At 43.2% G+C, this 23,976-nt stretch overlaps 1 protein-coding gene across 1 annotated transcript in view; it reads left to right on the top strand.

Moving 5' to 3' along the window:
- Positions 1 to 23,976, top strand: part of CDH22 (cadherin 22) — a 645,289-nt gene that overhangs the window by 431,368 nt on the left and 189,945 nt on the right. The window contains exon 3 of the mRNA XM_073606249.1: positions 1,772 to 3,400. Coding sequence (XP_073462350.1) covers positions 3,215 to 3,400 — 186 coding nt within the window. The 5' untranslated portion in view covers positions 1,772 to 3,214. The remainder of the gene's footprint in view (positions 1 to 1,771; positions 3,401 to 23,976) is intronic.

Consider the following 23,976-nt stretch of genomic DNA (forward strand, 5'->3'; position numbering starts at 1 on the left):
TAAAGTGCTAAAACTTAATTTTGTCAAGATGCAATCAGGTGCAAGAAAGATTAAAAAAAAAAAATTTTTGCTTGCGCATGATTGGATGATGGAAATCAGCAGAGCTTTACCACATTTACTAAACTCTGGGAAAGTGCACAGTCTATTTGCCTATAGTAAATCCACTTTAGAGGCACTAAGCTGGAACAAGTATGAAAATCAAATCTTGACTTAAGTTGTTGCATGCAAAAGAGTAACTCAAAGGGGCTGATTTACTAAAGCTGGAGAATACAAAGATCTGTTGCAGCTCTGCATAGAAACCATACAGCTTCCATTTTTTTTTTTTTTGTCAAAGCTTAAAATGTATGGAAACCCTCACCTTGTAAAAAAAAAAATAAATAAATAAAGACGAAAAAAAGAAAAAAAACATTCAGTTTAAAATAGAATAAATACATTATTATTATTTTACAGGATTTATATAGTGCCACCAGTTTATGCAACGCTTTACAATATAAAAAGGAGACAATACAGTTATATACAATAAAATACAAGAGGATTAAGAGGGCCCTGCTCAGAAGAGCTTACAATCTAATAGGGTGGGGCAGGTGGTACAAAAGGTTGTAACTGTGGGGAATGAGCTGGTGGAAGTGGTAGGAGATTAGTTAGAGGCGTTATGGGCTTTCCTGAAGAGATGAGTTTTCAGGGATCGCCTGAAGGTAGCAAGAGTAGGGGATAGCTGGACAGGTGGAGGTAGCGAGTTCCAGAGGATGGGAGAGGCTCTGGAGAAATCCTGGAGACGAGCATGGGAGGAGGAGATGAGAGAGCTTGAGAGTAGGAGGTCTTGAGAAGAGCGGAGAGGACGATTTGGGTGATATTTGGAGACAAGATTGGTGATGTAGCTCGGGGCAGAGTTGTGAATGGCTTTGTATGTTGTGGTTAGAATTTTGAATTTAATTTGCTGGGTGATTGGGAGCCAGTGCAGGGATTGGAGGAGAGGGTTGGCAGACACTGAGCGGTTGGTAAGGTGGATAAGTCTGGCAGCAGCATTCATGATAGACTGAAGAGGGGATAGCCTATGGAGAGGCAGGCCAATAAGAAGGGAGTTGCAATAGTCAAGGCGAGAGATAACAAGGGAGTGAATGAGGAGCTTGGTGGTTTCATTTGTTAGAAAGGGGAAATACATGTTTTCTTCTTTTTATAAGTGATCACATACCCTCTGTTCTGCATAAGAGCTAGGGGGAGTAGAAACAGAAGCATGCTGGTCTTCCCAGTGAATGGCTATGAGGGGGAATGGGGGGGGGCATGTCAGCAAAAGTCTGCTAAAGAACTGACTACAGTGTGTTCTCATGCCTAGTGTGGTCAGTTTTTGATAGGAAAACAGAGGGACTGGAAGGCACACCAGTTATTTCACACAGAGGAAGCAATACAAAGAGAACAGGATACTTTTTCATACTTTTCAAGTACATGATAAAACAGGCACATATTAGGAATAGGAAATGTTGGGTTTATATATTTAACTGAACGAACAAACTGAAGTTAGAAGATGATTGGCTACCATGCACAGCTGCACCAGGTTTTGCACTCTCCAGTTTTAGTAAATGAACCCCAAAGTATTACTGCTAGAAGCAGCTGAAGCAGCCAGGCATTCACATAAGGAGTCCAGCAATGGTCGCTGACATAGTTCTCTCACTTGCTGCCTCTTGTAAAGTGATAAAAACTGTCATAACTGTCAAAAAAAGAGCAAAAACACATCTCTAGTTGTAGAAATAAATGTCTTTGTTTCTCTGTTTAGGTCCCTTTTGCACTCCAGGACACGTTCAGCACCAAGGACAGATTTTGATGTATCCTACATTCGGGTCAAGATGAGAGATACAAGCTTGCCATTTTCTGGACACTGAACTCAATATGGACTTCAGGAGCCACAGTCAGAGCGGCAGCTAAATTGGAAGGCCTGGATACTTCATTATAAGGTTGTGACTACTGATGCAACACGCACCGCTCATGCTTAGTAATCTGTCAATCCTTTGGACACTTCTATATATTGCAACATTTTTTTTCTATCATTTTTTTTTAGCGCCTTATACATCCCATTCCAAACCAGAAATTTTTTATTACAATCCTATAATGCCACCTTGTTCATATTTGCACTAAGTGCATACCATGCAATAATATTTGCATCAGGTTTATCAGATCACCACCTCATTATATTCCCTATAGATAGTATAGTCAACCACGTGTGTTTTGATGCTGTACAACATTATACATTCAGCTCCTACCGCTTAACATCAGCAGAACCCATTTAATGACTATATGATTGAGCATCAATATACGTATGGATGGGTTTTAACACTTTGGTGGGATTACAACGCAGCTCAGAGCATCGTTGCCATACCCAGCTCTACCCTCTATGGGATTTTGGTATATTATCTCAATATAACCTCCCGGGATGCCAGGCTAAGCTCTTTGCGTTAACCTCATGTATCATTTAGAGTGTTTGACATCTTTTGCATATCCTCCGCCAGCTGTGCTTATCAGTTTAATGCACTTCTAGCATATCCTAATTACACCAAAGTGTTGCCTATACAGCCAAATCTATTTGAACATAGTCAAGCATGCTCAAAGAAGGGTTGTATATAAGTATGGTATAGGACAACGGAGAAGAGCTTATCTTGGGTGTGCATAAGAAGGAAGCTTGAAGCACAGCTGGTTTTGGATTCTGATCCCCCCCCCCCCCACACCTATTTCTTTATAAGTTCATTAGCATGAGAGGACCCCAGGAATAAGCCTACTGTGTACAGCACTTTGTCTATAACATTCCCCTGCTGCAAGAAACCGAGGGATGCCTGAGGACAACACAGGATTTAGCAGAAGAGTGCAGCATACCGGTGGCTCTACGGATTATTCTTCGGTTGAATCAGAGAACTGTAGTTGTAGACTACCCGGTAGAGCTCAATACACCTGTTAGAGCCCTGATCACATTACACGGCTGCAGTTCCCAAGACATTTAAACCGTACTCAGTCAATGCCTTTACATAGAGCTGCACGCAACTGCAGCCTCGGCTAACCGGGACTTTATTGCTCCAGCCGGTGTGTTCGAGATCCCTTGGACAAGGTCCCAGCTGAATGCCCCAGGAATGAGTAGTACAAGAAGCTTGATCCTTTCCCGTCAATACGACAGTTGGCGTACTTATCCTCCCTGCGTGATGTGAGGCCCCAAGGATCCAGTGGACTTGGGATGGCTGCACAAGGCTTTGCCTGGACTGTGGTGCTGATATTCTGCAGCCCGGAGCTCTTGGGAATGGTTTCCATGGAGACGGGATTGTCGTTGGAGGTGTCTGGTCGGGTGAAGCGTGGCTGGGTGTGGAACCAGTTCTTTGTGGTGGAGGAGTATACGGGAACAGAACCACTTTATGTGGGGAAGGTAAGAAGCAAAAAAAAAAAAAAAAACACGACACAGGCAAGCGTCTTTCAGATGTGACAGAAGCCTATGGGGGGGGAAGGAGGGGGTGGTGGGCTTGCGTTACACACCACACTAAACAATGCCTGTGGGGAAGAGTGCAAATAGGACGCAACGTCTGAGGGACATCACAAGGGAGAATTATGTGCCTGAAGGAGAGAAAACTGAGACAATAGCCTTAGGGAACACGTGGGTGAATCAAACACAGACAGAAGATCCTCACGAGATGAGGTCTAAGGGAAAAGCCGGCATGTGTAATACCTCTGGGTAATCACACTGCTGCAAGCCGTAGAGGGGTTAGCCGTGACATGGAGGAAGCTGAGGATATTCCAATTCAATTTCATGCATTTTTTTTTTTTTTTTCTCTTGGTGCCTCTCATGTTTTTCAAAGCTGGAAACATTTTACTTGGAGATTTCATTACAATCAAATATGCCTTTAAATCTTCTCTTCCCCGTGTTGAGTTCCATTTTCATATCAGTTTAATGTATTCCTTTACAGCCATACATTTAGACAAGCCACAACAAACCTCTTTTATTTTCCCTTTATGGTAATTTCCTCTCTGTCTGGGCAGAGGGGCGAAGCATTTCAAGTGTCAGAGTTTCTTATTCATTGTTTACTTTCATTGATGACAAGGAATTGGAGTGAAAATGAGCGTTCAGGGTTGTGAAGATTTGAATGCAGTGCAGATTTGTAACATTCTAAAGAAACTTAAAAAAGTCAGTAATTAAAGAGGAACTGCATCACATAATTTGTAATAAAAACGTATTTGCCATTCTGAAGCTTCCCTCCAACTACTCTGCATATTATTTTATATATACTGTGATTCTGTACTTGCCAGATAAGCTGCAGAAATCTCCCTCCACTGAGTCTGGCTGCAACCATTTTAACTGTGGGCAGCTGAAGCTGCTCCCTGTTCACTTCCTGGATTTACACAGAGGCACACCTCCAGCTCTGCAGCTCTCATTGGCCCTCTTAAGACTCACCCCCCCCTTTCCTGGCAAAGAAGAGAGAGAGAGCTGTACATGATGTCATAAGCCTAGGCTTTTTACCAGACAAGAAACAGGAAGTGGGCTGTGTAAGGTATTTACTGGCAGAAAAAAAAAGTTTTACTACCCAAAGTTAAAACAACAAGGACAGAAGATTTAATAGATGGAAAGATGACAAAGTGAGTGAAGTTCCTTGCCTACTGGGCACTTCCTACTCAGGCCAATTTTCAGCTTTCAGCACTGTCACACTTTGAATGACATTTGCGCGGTAATGCAACACCGTATACAAACAACATTTTTATCATTTTTTCACACAAATAGAGCTTTCTTTTGGTGGTATTTATTCACCACTGTGTTTTTTTTTTTTTTTTGCAAAACAAATGAAAAAAGCCTGAAAAATGTGAAGAAAAAAAAGTTTCTGTTATAAAATTTTCTAAATAAGTTATTTTTCGCCTTCACTAATGTGCGCTGATGAGGCTGCACTAATAGGCTGCACTGATGGGCACTGGTGAAGGGGCACTGATGAGGCTGCACTGATGGGCACTGGTGAAGGGGCACTGATGAGGCTGCACTGATGGGCACTGGTGAAGGGGCACTGATGAGGCTGCACTGATGGGCACTGGTGAAGGAGCACTGATGAGGCTGCACTAATAGGCTGCACTGATGGGCACTGGTGAAGGGGCACTGATGAGGCTGCACTGATCAACATCACTGGTGAAGGGGCACTGATTGGCAGAACTGATGGGCACTGTTGGGGCTGCACTGATTATCAGTCTAGATGCCCTTGTGTGGATTTGCTGGTTATCAGTTCTTCTCTCCTCACGCACTGTCAGCATGAGGAGAGGACTACTGATAACCAACAAATACTGTTTACATTGTGATCAGCTGTGATTGGACACAGCTGGTCACATGGTAAAGAGCTGCTGTGATTGGCTCTTTACCCCGATCTGCAATCAGCTATGTCCGAAGAACACATCGATCACAGATACGTGCCGATGCCTGCTGAAGGGGATAGTGCGATCACATCCATAGACACCCTCCTGGCAATGTGATCCCACGCTGAAGCCGTATTTTGGCTATAGTGCAGGCGGGGTGGGGGGGGGAATTAAAGCAGAACTTCACCCTAGAAATAAAAAATTAAAAGTCAGCAGCTACAAAGCTTGTAGCTGCTGACTTTTAATGATAGGACACTTACCTGTCCAGGGATCCAGCGCTGTCCTCACCCGAGCCGGCTCTTCAGCCATCTTCAGGTCCAGGCGCAGGTATGTTTCTTATGGGAAGCCAGCTGTGACTACAGCCAGATTCCCACTGCACATGTGCGAGCTGTGCTGCTCCTTGTGAATGGTCCTGCAGCTTTCTGGGACCTGATGTGTCCCATGAGGCTGAGAGGGAAGGAGGGGGGGACTGAACTACCGTGTGGATCACTGCAGCCATCTTATTGGAAGTAGGAGTGGGTCGCTGTCAAAACTCTAAACAAGGGAGGCAGACAAGTGCAACTTCCCCTTTTGGGCAAAGTTCCACTTTAAAGCAGAACTTCATCCAAAAGGGAAGTTCAGCTCTTCCTCCTCCTCCTCCTCCTCCTCCTCCTCCTCCTCCTCCTCCCCCCCCTCTCCCCACTCTGCCATATTTGGAATATATCATTTTGATAGGTACCTGTTCCCACTTCTGCTCAGATTCCCTAGTCAATCCAAACCAAAGTCCTCTCCCCCCACCCTGACCACAACCTTCTGGGACATACCATAGGTCCCAGAAGGCTGTGGGACTATTCACAGCTCGCAAATGAGCCGTGGGCAGCCAGCTATGAAGCTGCGAGGAATTATAGCTGACTGCCCACAGTTAATATGCTGGTGCTGGGGACCAAAGACTGTTAAAGAAATTGGCCTGGGTGAGGATGGCACTGGATCTTTGGAAAAGTAATTGACCTTTTATTAAAAGTAGCTACAGTATTTCTGACTTTTATATTTTTAAAGAAATGACTGAAGAACCGCTTTAAAGCCCAACTGAACTATTAGTTTAAATCAGCGAAATACATTCCAAGAGCATCAAAGCAAAAGGTGTTCAAAGTAGAATTCCAGCCGAAACCTAACTTCCAAAAAAATGCTCTCCCCTTCCTCCTAACACCTATTCTGACTAACCTGCATAAGAAAGATCTGTATACATGCTTATTTTTAAGCTGTTCTGGTCCGGTCACATGATCTCCCCTGTGTCAGCCAATGCCAGCTGCAGGGGAAAGGAGAGAGTGCTCCACAATGGCTGGTGATGCCTGGGAGCAGTGACGTCACCCATAGGCTTCTATGACCCATCAGTCTTCTTCTCCCCCGAGAGCAGCCTGAATATAGATAAGTATACAAATCTTTCTTACACAGGTTAATAAGAATAGATGTTAGGAGAGGGGAGGCAGCATTTTTAAGAGTAGTTAGGTTTGTCCTGGAATTCTGGAAAAATGGAACTTCCGCTTATCTGATTCCTCCCCCCCTCCAGTGCCACATTTGGCACCTTTCGGGGGGGAACAGGTACCTGTTTCTGACAGGTACACTGTCCCCACTTCAGTTGGACCTCACCATGGCGAGGTACGTCAGAAGTTCGCCCCCCTCCTTCTACTGAGCCAGTAAGAGAGCGCAGCATGCTTCGCGCATGCGCAGTAGGGTTCTCTTACTGGCAATGGAGGCGGCACCACCCAACAGCCAATTGAAACATCGGCCGGGGGGGGGGGGGGGGCGACGGCACTGTATTCCAGGGCAGGTAAGTGTCCTAATATTAAAAGTCAGCAGCTACAGTATGTGTAGCTGCTGACTTTTAATTTTTGGAGGGGGGGTGGGGCAGAACTTCACTGTAATGTCTTATAGTTTGCTTTCTTTCTAAGCAGCTACAGCCTAAAAATAAAAGCCCGCCCCATGCTAACAAATGCAGAGTGGGACCTTTGCATTCTAGGGGGAAGCAGTGGTCTAATTGCAGAGGTTCGACACACCCCCCCACTGAATCTGGCCTATAGCTGCAGTGAGCACAGCTCATGCTTCTTGCTGATTGGAGAGTTCTGGATCAACAGGAGGTGTTATGGACCTATGCAGAGAGATTCTGCAGTATGCTGGCAGGCGACTGGCTTTTCTGCATAGGCTGTGGATGATTTTTAAAGTGTAATTTCCCCTCTACCATAAAGCACACTATGCTGTCTGAATGAGCCCTTAAAGTTTATCTAAAGCCAAAGCTTTTTTCTTCCATCCGGATAGAGTAGGGAACAGGAATAAGCTGGGTTCGGTCTGAATCCAGTTTGGAAGAACCCGTGAGAAGCTGTCGCATGATCGCATCACTGCTGGCCCAATCAGCTGGGGCCAATGCATTCTGTGCCCAGCAGCTGTGCATACACAAAGGGGCAGGGATGGACTTGTGACCACATTAGCTCATCAATGTCACAAGCCGCCCCTTTGTAAATGTGCAGCTGTGGGACACAGAATGCATGATCGGGCAGATTGGGCCAGCAGGGATGCGATTAATTATATGACATCTTCCAAAGGGTTCCGGCAAACTGAGTCTGGACCGAGCCCAGCTCATCCCTGGTAGGGAATGGTTAAACCCTGACAAGTTTTTTTTTTTTTTGTTTTTTTAGCCATTTCTGTCCTATCATCACTCATCAGATGTGAGATCACAAGCGTAAGATCAGATGCAATTTTGCAAGGGGGATGGGTCATGGTCTATGTACATGAAGGGTATTTCCAGCTATAATGGTGGACATTCATGTAGCAATTTGTTATTGATCTAAGTAAAAATCATTGCAAACAATCAATTCCTCATTGACAAACTATCGACTGATGCAGCTTACATGGTATTGTTCCGTACTTTGCAATTAACAAACCATCGATCAAAAATATGATTTATCTAAATGATCTATTAAAAACAATTGTTTATGCAATCTGTGTTATGATCGTTTCTCCAAGAGGCAATTATTTATCTTAAAGCAGGCAATATGTATATCAAAAGGAAGGAAGTGAGACAGGTAGGGGCCATTCTAACCATTCCTTTGAAGAGTTAGTTCCCTTTAAATGACAGTTAAAAAATAAATAAAAATCTCTGTGCAGTACAGAATCCTTATTACATTAATAATATTGCTGCCATTTATGCATTTTTTGCACACATGTTTAAAAATAATTTTTGGTCTGAAGTTTCCATAAAACCACCAAAACATTATCTATTTTCTGAAAGTAGACACCCTAGATCAGTGGTTCTCAACCCTGTCCTCAAGTACCCCCAACAGGCCATGTTTTGGGAATTTCTCTTAGATAAAATAGCTGTCCAAATATCAAGCCATTGACTCTGATTTTCTGTGCAAGATAAAGGAAAACCTGCAAACATGGCCTGTTGGGGGTACTTGAAGACTGAGCTTGAGAACCACTGCCCTAAAGAATAAAATAGTGGTCGTTTTTTTTTATTTTACACGATATTACCACAAAGGTAAAAAATACACTATTAGTTCATTTTAGGGCATACAAACGCAACAAATTACCCATTTGTTTGGTAAAATATAAAAGATGTGGTTGCACCGAGTACATATATACCCAACATGTCAAACCTTAAATTTGCATCCGCCTGTGAAATGGCGGCAAACCCCAGTACCCTATAATTCCCATAGGCAATGCTTTAAAAGCCCCCAATAGGTCATCAAATTAGCATTATTGAGGAGGTCTGGAGGTAGAAATATTGTCCTCACTGCGAGGCAAAATGTAACATGTGTATCGCAATCAACATTATAATGCCTAGGCGCCCCCGACATGCGTGTGTTTGTATATACGTATATGTGGTGGTAGGAGGGCCTGAAAGGTTTATTTGGGGGGGGGATTGTATATGCTTGGGTGTAACTTTTTTTTTTTACTTAACTTTTTTTTTTCATCACATAGGAGACAAAAAGTCCCCTATGTGATGATTGTTTTGGTGACAAGTTCTCCTTAAGGAGACATCCGGGGTCTAGAAGATGGAGCTTTCCGGGTCAGCAATAAAGGGGAGTAGGAGAGAAGACCTGAATCCCCTAAGCTCCCACCCCCCCTACCCGGCTATGTCAGTCCCAGGCCTGTGGATGGGCAAGTGGAGCCCACCTTGCAGGGGGTGTGTGCGGGGGGGGGGGGGATGTGTGGAGCTTGCTTGTCATAGTTACACAAAATCCCCTGCACGGACCTGGCAACGAAAGGGTTAAAGCAGTATTAAACACAAAGGCAAACATTTATTATATTGAAGCTTACCAATTCTTAGATGTTTTGGCTGCACTCGTTTTCTTTTTACAGATTTCTTTCTTCGATTTTCATCTGGTGATCTGGCCAATAAGTCTGTTGTTTTTTAAAAGAACAAGCTCTCCAGCAGAATGTATCAGTTTACAGGCATGGGACTAATTATTTACTACTGGCAGGGGTGCTTACAATGATCAGCTTTTTTTATTTATTTAAAACCTTTATCCCAAAAGGTCTGTAACTGATTATCTGGAGTGTTAGTTGGAGTTTGGCTTCAATTTGTTAGTGTCATTTAAATCTCCTAGTACATTTAATACCCCTCTCCCCTTCCAGGATGACAATGCCACAGTCCAAAGGTGGGGGCACTCTAATACAGTAGAATGTAGCACCAATATTTAAAAAGGGCCCAAAATACATCCCTGGGAATTACAGACCAGTTAGCCTAACATCAATAGTATGTAAACTCTTGGAGGGGATGATAAGGGACTATATACAAGATTTTAGTAATAAAACTGTATCATTAGCAGTAATCAGCATGGATTCATGAAGAATCGTTCTTGCCAAACCAATCTATTAACCTTCTATGAGGAGGTGAGTTGCCATCTAGATAAAGGAAGGCCCGTAGACGTGGTGTATCTGGATTTTGAAAAAGCATTTGACACAGTTCCCCATAAACGTTTACTGTACAAAATAAGGTCCGTTGGCATGGACCATAGGGTGAGTACATGGATTGAAAACTGGCTACAAGGGCGAGTTCAGAGGGTGGTGATAAATGGGGAATACTCGGAATGGTCAGGGGTGGGTAGTGGGGTTCCTCAGGGTTCTGTGCTGGGACCAATCCTATTTAATTTGTTCATAAACGACCTGAAGGATGGGATAAACAGTTCAATCTCTGTATTTGCAGACGATACTAAGCTAAGCAGGGCAATAACTTCTCCGCAGGATGTGAAAACCTTGCAAGAAGATCTGAACAAATTAATGGGGTGGGCGACTACATGGCAAATGAGGTTCAATGTAGAAAAATGTAAAATAATGGATTTGGGTTGCAAAAATATGAATGCAATCTATACACTGGGGGGAGAACCTCTGGGGGAATCTAGGATGGAAAAGGACCTGGGGGTCCTAGTGGATGATAGGCTCAGCAATGGCATGTAATGCCAAGCTGCTGCTAACAAAGCAAACAGAATACTGGCATGCATTAAAAGGGGGATCAACTCCAGAGATAAAACGATAATTCTCCCACTCTACAAGACTCTGGTCCGGCCGCACCTGGAGTATGCTGTCCAGTTCTGGGCACCAGTCCTCAGGAAGGATGTACTGGAAATGGAGCGAGTACAAAGAAGGGCAACAAAGCTAATAAAGGGTCTGGAGGATCTTAGTTATGATGAAAGGTTGCGAGCACTGAACTTATTCTCTCTGGAGAAGAGACGCTTGAGAGGGGATATGATTTCAATATACAAATACTGTACTGGTGACCCCACAATAGGGATAAAACTTTTTCGCGGAAGGGAGTTTAACAAGACTCGTGGCCACTCATTAAAATTAGAAGAAAAGAGGTCTAACCTTAACCGCTTGCCGACCAGCCGTCGTCATTATACTGCGGCAGGTCGCCACGTTCCCGCGAACAGTCATAGCTGTACGCTGGCCCTTTAAGTGGGTATGAAAGGCGCACTATGGGGGTGCCGATGCGTGTGGCTGGCGGTCGCGGTGCCCGCCGGCCACGCCTGATTGCGGGCATGAGAGCCAAAACAAGGATGTGTGTGTGTAAACACACAAATCCCTGTTCTGTGAGGAGAGGAGAGACAGATCGTTTGTTCCTACTAGCTAGGAACAACGATTTGTCATCTCCTCTAGTCAGTCCCCTCCCCCCTACAGTTAGAACACACACAAGAGAACACAGTTAACCCCATGATCGCCCCCTAGTGGTTAACCCCTTCCCTGCTAGTGACATTTACACAGTAATCAGTGCGTTTTTATAGCACTGATCGCTTTATAAATGTCCTATGGTCCCAAAAATGTGTCAAAAGTGTCTGATGTGTCCGCCATAATGTCGCAGTCCACATAAAAATCGCTGATAACCGCCATTACTAGTAAAAAAAATAATAATAATAAAAAAATATTTCCCCTATTTTGTAGACGCTATAACTTTTGCGCAAACCAATCAATATACGTTTATTGCGATTTTTATTACCAAAAATATGTAGAAGAATACATATCTACCTAAACTGAGTAAAAAATTTGCTTTTTTTTTTAAAAATTGGGGATATTTATTATAGCAAAAAGTACAAAATATTACGTTTTTTTCAAAATTGTCGCTCTTTTTTGTTTATAGCGCAAAAAATAAAAACCGCAGAGATGATCAAATACCACCAAAAGAAAACTCTATTTGTGGGAAAAAAGGATGTCAATTTTCTTTAGGTACAGCATTGCATGACCACGCAATTGTCAGTTAAAGCGACGCAGTGCCGTACCGCAAAAAATGGTCATTGAGCAACCAAATCTTCCGGGGCTGAAGTGGTTAAACTACATATAGGGTTTTTTACTGTAAGAGCGGCAAGGATGTGGAATTCCCTTCCACAGGCGGTGGTCTCAGCGGGGAGCATCAATAGTTTCAAAAACTATTAGATAAGCACCTGAACAACAACAACATTCAGGGATATACAATGTAATACTGACATATAATCACACACATAGGTTGGACTTGATGGACTTGTGTCTTTTTTCAACCTCACCTACTACTGTATACTGTATGTAACTATGTACAGCTCACCTGATAAAAACAGATGGAAAAAGCCTAAAAAAAAGAAAACTAATGCAGCCACCACATCTCATGATTGGTAAGCTGCTATATATAAATTTTTTTGGTTTGGCTTTAATATCGCTTTAACCACTTCAGCCCCGGAAGGCTTTACCCCCTTCCTGACCAGGCCATTTTTTTGCGATACGGCACTGCGTTATTTAACTGACAATTGTACAGTCTTGCAACTCTGACCCAAAAAAAATTGATGTCCTTTTTTTTCCCACAAATAGAAATTTCTTTTGGTATTTGATCACCGTTTTTTTATTTTTTGCTCTATAAGCAAAAAAAGACCGACAATTTTGAAAAAAAAAAAAAAAAAAACAATATTTTTTACTTTCTGCTATAAAACATATCCAATAAAAAAAATGTAAAAAAAAAAAATCGAATTTCTTCATCAGTTTAGGCCAATATGTATTCTGCTACATGGTTTTGGTAAAAAAAAAAAAAAAAATCCCAAAAAGCGCATATTAATTGGTTTGCGCAAAAGTTATAGCGCTTACAAACTAGGGGATAGATTTATGGACTTTTTTGTTGTTTTTACTAGTAATGGCAGCGATCAGCGATTTTTAGCAGGACTACGACATTGCGGCGGACAAATCTGACACTAATGCCGCATACACACGAGTGGATTTTCCGTTGGAAAAAACTTGGATGGTTTTTCCGACTGGATTCCGCTCAAGCTTGGCTTGCACACACACGGTCACACAAAAGTTCTCTGAACTTTCGACCGTCAAGAACGCGTTGACGTACAACACTACGACGAGCCGAGAAAATGAAGTTCACTGCTTCCGAGCACGCGTCGAATTGTTTCTGAGCATGCGTAGGAATTTTGCGTGTCGGAATTTGTACAGACGATCGCATTTTCGGATAGGCACTTTTTCCGACCGAAAAATTGAGAACCTGCTCTCAATCTTTTGCTGGCAGGAATTCCGCCAGCAAAAGTACGATGGAGCGTACACACGGTCGCATTTTTCCAACCAAAAGCTCTAATAGGTTTTTTCTGGGTGTGTTTTCTTACTGTGTAGGGGGTGGGTGGACTGACTTGAGGAAGAGACACATCTGTGTTCCTGATTAGCAGGAATCACAGATCTCTCTCTCCCTTGCTGACAGAATGACGGTCTGCCTTGTTTACATTTCTTTAACGTGGGTATCCAATAACAGCGTGGCGCGTGTGAGCCCCAGAGACGATGGAGAACTAAAGGGCAACCCTGCTGCAGTATATGTACGCGGGGCGGTCCTTAAGCGGTCAATATGCCTCTGTCTTGTAAAAGAATTCTTTTTTACGCTACTCTTTCACTCTCACAGAATGCTGAGCTGCGGGAGAGCAGACTGTGCGTGTGTGGGTGGGGCTGAGCATCCAACGCTCTGCACAGCCTGCCATCTGCAGGATGAAGAGGGGATGGCAACAGAATAAGCAGCTTGAAAAATAAGAATTATTTTACAAAACAGAGGACTACATAAGGATGCTGTAATGCATTGAATTTTTGGGGGGAAAATGTCATTAAAGGTGAGCTAACCTTATACGTTTCTGGGCCAGCTGTACACCCAGAACCACTAGATTCCAGGTCTGATGCATCCTAATATTTTATAGCCATTTATTTCAAACTGCATTAAGCTGTTTGAGCCTTGTTAGCCATCATCAATGCATTGTATTGACTAGAGAAGATGCACCGAAATTTCGACAGCAGAAACATAATCGGGCATTTTGCCAATAAAGAAAAGGTGCTGCTAATGGCGGCGAAAAGCGATTTTACTGCGATTTACCATGATTATGGTGTGTTTTTTTCCAGGTCATGTGACTCAAAAACCGCATCAAAAACATTACACAGGTGCGTTATTGATGCGTTTTTGCTCATTTTCAATGCATTTCAACAGGCTGGTGCGTTTTTTTTTTTTTTCTTAAATGACCAAAAATGCAGCAAGCAAGATTTTTTAACAGCACAATGGACCAGAGTGAAGACATACATAGAATTTAAAGGGATGCATTTTTCTTGAGCTTTTCTTGCGCTAAAAGGTGCCACTAATGGCCCACAATACATGCATATTAATTTAAATTCATGATATTAAAAGTCAAGTATAATACAATTTTTTATATATATATATTTTTAAATTTTTTACATTTTTTTACTGTCATTTTCGGCTTCAGTTTCGGCCAAACGCATCCTGAATTTTTGCTTTCGGCACCATCATTTTAATTTGGTGCACCTCTATTATTGATGCATTACAAACAATGACTTTCTTAAAACTCCTGTTTTTGGGATTTGTGATGGGTGTGAGACATGTACACTAGATACCTTTTTGTTTTAAGACTGTGCCCATCAATTGCAGCCACTGTGCCCATCAAACGCAGCCACTGTACCCATGAAATGCCGCCACTGTGCCCCCCACCCGCCCACTGTCTAACCGACACTTCTCCCATCTTGGTGATGGGTCAGGCAGCGATGAGCTGTGTCCTCCGTGTGTCTCATCTTTCTGCTTCCTGCTAGGCGTCCAATACAAGCGCCTGTCTTTTCTGACAATTAGGTGACGGGTATCAGACCTGATTGGCGGAGAGGCGGTTCAGTGTTAGAAAAGCAAATATTCATTTTCTTTTCTAACATACCCGGGTGGGCTCCAAGCGCAATGCTGTGCGCTCCGAGTCCACCTTTTTTTCAAGCCTATTAGAGCCTGTGGCTCTAATCAGGTGCTTAAAAAAAAAACAGCTCCACCGCTTTAATTCAGGCGCCCGGCGTTCTTAAAGGGGCCGGACGCCTGAATAGGGGGTGGTGGCGGCAGCCATGGATAGATTGATGCTATGCATGAATCTATCTATTCTACATAGAGGGGGTGGCTGGAGAGAGGGGGCTGCGCCTGTGCGTCTTTAATGGATGCACCGCCACTTGCTTTTTGGTTCTTTTTGTCTATCTTCACCATAATGGGGTTGATTTACTAAAGGCAAATAGACTGTGCATTTTGAATGTGTAGTTGCATTCTGCAAGTGCAGTTGGTCCAGAGCTTAGTAAATGAGAGGAAGCTCTGCTGACTTCCATCATCCAATCATGTGCAAGTAAAGATGCTTTTTTTAAAAGTTCCTTGCATGTGATTGGGTATTCTTTGCAAATTGAAGCTTCAACTCATTTACTAAGCTCTGGATCAACTGCACTTGCAGAATGCAACTACACGTTCAAAGTGCACTGTCTATTTGCCTTTAGTAAATCCACCCCATGCTGTCTGGTACATTAATAATTTGCTCCCCAAGCCCTGCTTCGTAGAACTCATAAAATGCACGGATGATGCCCAACAAGCCTGCATACAGTCTGGAATAAATGGGCCCACAGTATAATATTAGGCTGTATTTTCTACTATAAACCATCAATTCTTGATATACTATACAGTTGACCTTGGTACTTATGGCTTTTCCCCCCACTGTTTTAAAATAAAGAATTTAACTTTTATTTTAGGGATTTTTGATAGAAACATGACAATGGTGCCTGTTTTTAGAAGGCTCTACTGTCCTTATGTAATTATAACATGCATGGGTATATTTAGCCTGCTATTCAGAAAAAACATTTTGTAATCCCCATTATTCTCTTATTTGGTTAGTTTTTTCCTTTTATTTGTTCCCAAGGGATGTAGACTGCGCTACTAAGATAGCAGTAAAAACTGTTTTAATATGAACTGTTTTAGCACAGTTATTGGTCCAGGGAAAAGTTCAATTGTCACAAAGAGATCCTGATTGCTTTTTTTTTCTCTGTTACTGCCTTTTCACAAAGGCCGGCTTTTATTTCTGAGTCCAGTGGCTGCTTAGATGTGTTACCTGTAAATTATTTGTGTGGCTTTTCTAATAGGTAGATTTTTTAAAGCTTGCCTTAGATGAAAGAGAACAATTTGCTGGCGGTGTGTTCAGCAGTCTCCCTGCATGGTGTTACACAATTCCCATCTATCATTCGGGTAATAAAGTTCTTTACTTGGTAATGGATGTTTCAGCCAAGTGTACATTGTGTTTCATTCACTATGTGCTAAACAGAGTGTAAAACAAGCTTCAAATTGAGATTATTCCTGGAAAACGGCTGATAAATCCATTGTTTTTTGCAATATTTGAAATAACCTTTGTGGCTGGCAAAAAGACCATGAGTAACCGGCTGGCTGAATGTTCTCAAATTCACAATAGAATTCTCATGCAAGTGAGAGTTTGAGCTAATACTTGAATAATTTTGGCTCACTTATATCGTAGTTACCCTGTGTCACATAGGGAGTTTTGTGGTATTTTGGATGAGGCTCTTTATCTTCCCAGGTGGTAAAGCTGCCCATTCCTCTTGGCAAAAAGCCTCCAGTTACTGTAAATTCTTTGGTTGTCTTCCATGAACTGCACGTTTGAGATCTCCCCAAAATGGCTCAATGATATTGAGGTCAGGAGACTGAGATGGCCACTCCAGAACCTTCACTTTATTCTGCTCTAGCCAATGACAGGTCGACTTGGCCTTGTGTTTGGGATCATTGTTATGCTGAAATGTCCAAGTACATCCCATGCGCAGCTTCCTGGCTGATGAATGCAAATGTTCCTCCAGTATTTTTTGATGACATACTGCATTCACCTTGCCATCAATTTTGACCAAATTTCCTGTGCCTTTGTAGCTTACACATCCCCAAAACATCAGCGATCCACCTCCGTGTTTCACAGTAGGAATGGTGTACCTTTCATCATAGGCCTTGTTTACTCCTTTCCAAATGTAGCGTTTATGGTTGTGGCCAAAAAGCTCAATTTTGGTCTCATCACTCCAAATGACTTTGTGCCAGAAGGTTTGAGGCTTGTCTCTGTGCTGTGTTTGGCGTATTGTAAGTGGGATACTTTGTGGCATTTGCGTAGTAATGACTTTCTTCTGTCGACCCGACCATGCAGCCCATCTTTCTTCAAGTGCTTTCTTATTGTGCATCTTGAAACAGTCCTGTATTTCACCTGAAGTTATTTGTGGGTTTTTCTTTGCATCCTGAACAATTTTCCTGGCAGTTGTGGCTGAAATTTTAGTTGGTCTACCTCACCGTGGTTTGGTTTCAACAGAACCCCTCATTTTCCACTTCTTGATTAGAGTTTGAACACTGCTGATTGGCATTCTCAATTTCTTGGATATTTTTTTATATCCCTTTCCTGTTTTATACAGTTCAACTACCTTTTCCCGCAGATTCTTTGACAATTCTTTTGCTTTCCCCATGACTCAGAATCCAGAAACGTCAGTTCAGCGCTGGATGAAAGATGCAAGGGTCTGTCAGGAGTCCAGAAACTCATTGACCTTTTATACACACAAACTAATTACAAGCAAACAGATCACAGGTGGGGATGGTTACCTTTAATAGCCATTCAAACCCCTTTTGTCAACTTGTGTGCATGTTATCAGGCCAAAATCACCAGGGTATGTAAACTTTTGATCAGGGTCATTTGGGTAGTTTCTGTTGCTATTATGATTTAAAAAGAGTAAACACAGTTGATTTATAATAAATGGCTTCAGCCAAACACTAACCATGAGTGAAAGAAATGTTTTTGTGTAATCATTCATATTCTCTGAAAAATGGCCAAGAAATCATAAATTCTGCCAGGGTATGTAAACTTATGAGCACTACTGTAAGTTCCCACTGGCACCAAGGATCTTTTTAGCTATCTGTAAGGAGGTAATTCTTCCCAATCACCATCACGCTAATGTATCATGAGTTGCAGATATAGTAATTTTAGCAGCGGTTCCCTGAGACCAGAGCATGGTTTCAAGGGTTCCTCTGTGTTAAAAAGGTTGAGAAAGGCTGATCTAAGGAAACCAATCTAGAACCACTCTGGGATTATTCAAAAAATTTAATATTGAATCTCAACGCTTAACTCTGGTCAGCTATGAATCCTCTTTTGGTAGCCTCCCTCCCTTTACAGTAAGGCTCTAATACTCATTTAGTCTAGGAAGATATAACACAAGGGAACACATTCCTTAATCCTTGCTGTCCAAGCAGCTGGTGATTTTCTACATGTAGCAAATTCTTTAACCTCTTCCAGTCTAATGAGAACCTTCCAGGCCAAAGACAGCTGACATCCTTCAATATATAGTGGGTTGTGAGGCATAGTGTGTGCAAAGATGGCAAAAGTCATTGGGCTCCAGACACTTCTTGGATGCAAAAGAGGTTTTATTTCTTTTAACAGTCATTTTTATATTTGAAGGGAAAGGGGGTTAGGGCCAGGACACCCTTGAGTAGTTGAAATTTCAATGGGCAGACTTCGAGACTTCAATAGGAGGACATCCGTACAGGGAAAGGCCCCAGCAAGGCGCCACTTCTGCACGTGCAGGATTGCTGTCCCCATGGCAACATTACTTAACAGTTTCTAACACAAAGTTCAACAGTTCTCTCAGCTTCACTACAATGTCTACTTGTAGATCTTCAGCCCCTTGAGCTCCTAGTCTTTTACTGGACTCTCTGATTCACTGAATCCCATGAGCTCCTAAAGGCTTTTGCAGTGGTACCTCCCTCAATCATCACCCATGCTTCCCTGCTGGATCCCTAGCTTGGCACTCCAGATACTCCTCAAGCTTCACTCCTACCAACTGGCTCGGTCCCTGACTTGACACACAAGGCTGTTCTGCAAGCGTCATCTCCACTGGCTGGGTCCCTGACTTGATCATCGCCTGAAGTTTCCAGATTCTCCACTGTGCCCGTTCGGTGAGAATGTTGCTCTGGTACTTGCTTCAGTTACTCACTGTGGTCCCTGGTAAAGGCGATTGGTCCCTTAGTGGCGTCCGCTTCCCTTCTACCTCTGACCACGACAAGTTCTCCAGCCGGCAGAATTGTCACTTTTGGTTGGACTGCAAGCCGCAGTTCCAACCCTGCACTGCCCTTTTACTTTTGGATAGGACCTCATACAGCCTTGCAGCCAGATGCCCCCGGGATAGGCCCAATTTCCGCCCTAGCAGATACATGTCCACCCAGACAGCAGTCCGGGTGGCACAGAACAGAGATCATCTGACCTCACCCATATATATAGGTTCTCCCAGCAATCCCCAAGAGATTCAAGAAAACCCCTGCCCATTGGCTGAGATACCCCATATACCAATAACCTGACCTTGGGTTGCCCTTCTCATATCTAGTACCACCAAGTTCCCAGGCCATATAGTGGTAGAAGAGAAAAGTGCAACAAGGCCAAACTTAGGGAAGAATCAATGGATCTCTAGCAAGTAACTGTAGTAGCTACTCCTGACAAGGAATTTAGTGAGGAGCCCCCTGACTAAACCCCAGGGTGCTACATACACTGCTGCCCCAGCCACCAAATGTACATGGACTCTTGACATCCTCACATACCATGCAGGACCACTGGTTCTACATTGCACATGATGATGTCCATAGGGATGGTGGGACTTTGCAGGATTGGTCATATGGCAGGGAGGGACGCTTGCAATATAAAGGCATCAGGTAAGTAATTCTGTCTTTTACATGCCCTGTAGATTAAACAAGAATAAAGGTTCATTCACACAGGGAATGGACCCATACATCAGAGAACCAGGTCATTTGTATGTGCCGGGAATGAGAGGTGTTCCATGCAACCATCCTGTCAAATTTAACCACTTGCCACCCGCCCTATTACCAAATGACGGCGGCAAAGTGGTTTGATATTCCTGACCGGACGTCATATGACATGATCAGGAATATCGAGCCGCTGCGCGCCCCCGGGGGGTGCGCATCGCGGCGATCATTGTTGCGGGGTGTCAGTCTGACACCCTGCAACACCGATCTAGGTAAAGAGTCTCTGACGGAGACTCTTTACCACGTGATCAGCTGTGTCCAATCATGGCTGATCACGATGTAAATGGGAAGAGCCGGTGATCGGCTTTTCCTCACTCACGTCTGACAGACGCGAGTAGAGGAGAGCCGATCAGCTGCTCCCCTGACAGGGGGGGGCTGTGCTGATTGTTTATCAGCACAGCCCCCCCTCGGATCCCGCCCAGGACCACCAGGGAAGCCGCCCAGGACCACTAGGGAAGCCATCCACACTGGACCACCAAGTATGCCCCTAGACCCCCAGGGAAATGCCACTATGTGCCCAGGCAGCTGCCAATCAGTGCCCACTCCAATGCCGACCACTGCCAGTGCCACCAGGGATGCCCATCAGTGCCTCATATCACTGCCGCATATTAGTGCCACGTATCAGTGCCCAGCAGTGCCGCCTATCAGTGCCCATCAGTGCCCAGCAGTGCCGCCTATCAGTGCCACCCTATCAGTGCCCAGCAGTGCCGCCTTTCAGTGTTCATCAGTGTCGCCTATCAGTGCCACCCAGTGCCACCCATAAGTGCCCATCAGTGCCGCCTATCAATGCCCATCAGTGCTGCATATCAGTGCCACCCATCAATGCCGCCTACCAGTGCCACATATCAGTGCCCATCGTCAGTGCCCGCTCATTGGTGCCACCTCATCGGTGCCGCCGTATCAGTGCCTGTCAGTGCCGCCTTATCAGTGCCCATCAGTGAAAGAGAAAACTTACTTCTTTACAAATTTTTATAACAGAAACAAAAGCAAAACTTTTATTTTTTTCAAAATTTTCGGTCTTTTTTTATTTGTTTAGCAAAAAATAAAAACCGCAGAGGTGATTAAATACCACCAAAAGAAAGCTCTATTTGTGGGAACAAAATTATAAAAATTTAGTTTGGGTACAGTGTAGCATGACCGCGCAATTGTCATTCAAACTGCGACAGCGCTGAAAGCTGAAAATTGGTCTGGGCAGGAGGGTGTCTAAGTGCCCTGTATTGAAGTGGTTAATGATGGGCCAAGAGATGGAGGAGCTGCAGGGATCTTCCCGCACATGCCCATGTTTACGTCCACACAATACAATGAACATACAATGCCTGAACTGTAGATCTACAGTTCAGGCACTGTGTGCGTTCATTGTATGGCACTGTCTGTGATGAAGGAGCGCTGCAGATTTGTGGATATCATTATTAACCCTTGACGCCCACTTTTGCAGTTTGTTTTGTGCTCTGTTCTACTGGTGGATACATGTTCAAAACAATCCAGGAACCTGCAAAGTCCACCTAACACAGAGGCCAGGGGTGGTTCAACTGCGTGTATAGATCAAACTTAATTGTGCGGTCACACGCCCTGAGGTGAGGATAATCACATAGGGGGGAGCATGAGAGAGTTTCTATTTTGACTATTGAGCACGTAATGTTCACATGGGACACAATGAAATATATTATTAGCACTTTATTGTATGTATATTACATGGGATTGAAATAATTTTGGTGTATTTTTGATTATTTAATTAGTTGTTTATATTGTTTCATCAGTAATTAAGCACTTTTGCATATACAGTATGTCATATGGATTTTGAATATTTTGTATGGACACTAAGGATATTTTATTTATATATTCACCTATATAGTATATGTGTATTGATGTACCATTTAGCTTAACACTTTTTGATTAACCTTTCTAGTGAGTGTCAGGGGTGAAAGGTAATCATGTTTGATGCCAATAGGTTGACAAGGCGGCAGTTCTCAGACTTCTGGTTTCCCCTCAAGGTGAAATACAAGGCTCAGTCAATGAAAGTTAAGCTGAAACATCCAGATAGCATCTTTCATTACTTGAATAACACTAAACTGATAAAATCTATCTAATTTGTTGTCATTTACCATGGGTCACCGAATATAATTTCTTTTTACATCATGTTATTAAATAATGACAATCGGATGTACCTGTTAGGCACGTTTCATTTAAAATGACATATTTTACTAATTGTAGCCCTCTGCTTAGTATACCCATTATTATCATTTGCTGGCCAGATTCTGGATGATGTACAGAAGCAAAGAATACAAATGGTTGTGTGATCGCTTAACATCAGCAATAAATGGGTCATGTGACCTCTCATCGTTCCTCTCATCTATTGCTCCATAATCCTAAGTGGCCTCCTCTGTTTAATCAGCAGCAAGTGTAATACTCACCGAGTCCAAGTAGATGTAGGAGGTGAAAAAAAGAATAAAAATAAGAAACGCAGTTTTGCATATATTCAATGCAGAATTAAAATCTACACATTACCTATGGCAGACTTTCTCAACCAGTGTGTCTTGGAACCCTGGGGTGCTGTCTGGGTTTGTCAGGGGTGTCGTCAAATGACAGCACCCCTAATGACAGTGTAACACATACAGTATATGCATGGCGCAACATACACTGATCAGCCAACTTTATTACCACCCCCCTAATATTGAGCAGGTCCCTCTTTTGCTGCCAAAACAGCCCTGACCCCTCGAGACATGGATTCCACTAGACCTCTGAAGGTATGCTGTAGTATCTAGCAGAAAACCATCAGTAGCAGATGCTTTAAGTCCTGTAAGTTGCGAGGTGGGGCCTCCATGGATCTGACTTGTTTTTGCAGCACATCCCACAAATGCTCCATTAGATTGAGATCTGGAGAATTTTGTGGCTTAGTGAACACCTCAAACTTGTTCTTGTGACCCCAAAATTTTCTTAACCATTTTTACAGTATAGCAGGATGCATTATCCTTTCCATGAAAGGGGTGTACTTGGTCAGCAACAATATTTTGATAGATAGTATGTGTTAAGAAACAACCACATGAATGGCAGGATCAAAGGTTTCCAAGCAGAACATTTCCCAAAGCATCAAACTGCCTCCACTGGCTTGCCTTCTTCTCATACTGCTTCCTGGTGCCATCTCTTTTTACATCCACATGATGTAAAAGAAAATGTGATTCATCAGACCAGGCCACCTTCTTCCACTGCTTTGTGGTCCAGTTCTGATGATCACGTGCCCTTTGTAGTAGGGTTGCCACCTCATCCCTTTAAACCCGAACACATATGAGTTACACAGGTTCTGAGGCTAATTTAATTCAGATAAGACACCAAATGAGTTTAATTACCACCTTAATCATCCATACAAACTGTGTAATTAATATGTGTTTGGTTTTAAAGGAATGAGGTGGCAACCCTACTTTGTAGGCACTTTTGTTTGTGGACACGGGTCCGCATGGGCACCCTGACCGGTCTGGGTACACAGCCCCATATACAACAAAGTGTGATACTCATTTTTTTCTGCTTTCAAAACATCAACTTCAAGAACAACATGTTTACTCGCTGCCTAATATATCTTACTCACTTTCAGAATCCATTGTAATGAGCTAATCAATAGTATTCACTTAACCTGTCAGTGGTCATAAAGTTATAGCGGATTGGTGTATATGTCGTTGTGCAGATACACGCTGCCCCCAGCAAGAAGTAAGTCACCAATTAACTCCTGGTCTTAGCCCCGGTTCACACAGGGGCGACTTGAAAGGCGACTTAGCCGCCTGACAAGTCGCGTCCTGATCTGTACTATGGAACCATTCTAATAGGAGCGACGCAAGTCGCTCCGACTTAGAAAAAGGTTCCTGTAGTATTTTTGAGGCAACTTCAGGCGACTTGCATTGACTTCTATACAGAAGTCGTTTTGCAAGTCACCGCTTAAGTCGTGTGCAGGTCGCCTCGGTGAGTCGACTTGCAAGTTGTGTTGCCCCTGTGTGAACCGGAAGTTAGAGTAACTATTGAGAGTT

This window comes from Aquarana catesbeiana, linkage group LG12 (genome assembly GCF_042186555.1).
Source record: "Aquarana catesbeiana isolate 2022-GZ linkage group LG12, ASM4218655v1, whole genome shotgun sequence".
NCBI classification, from domain to species: Eukaryota; Metazoa; Chordata; class Amphibia; order Anura; family Ranidae; genus Aquarana; species Aquarana catesbeiana.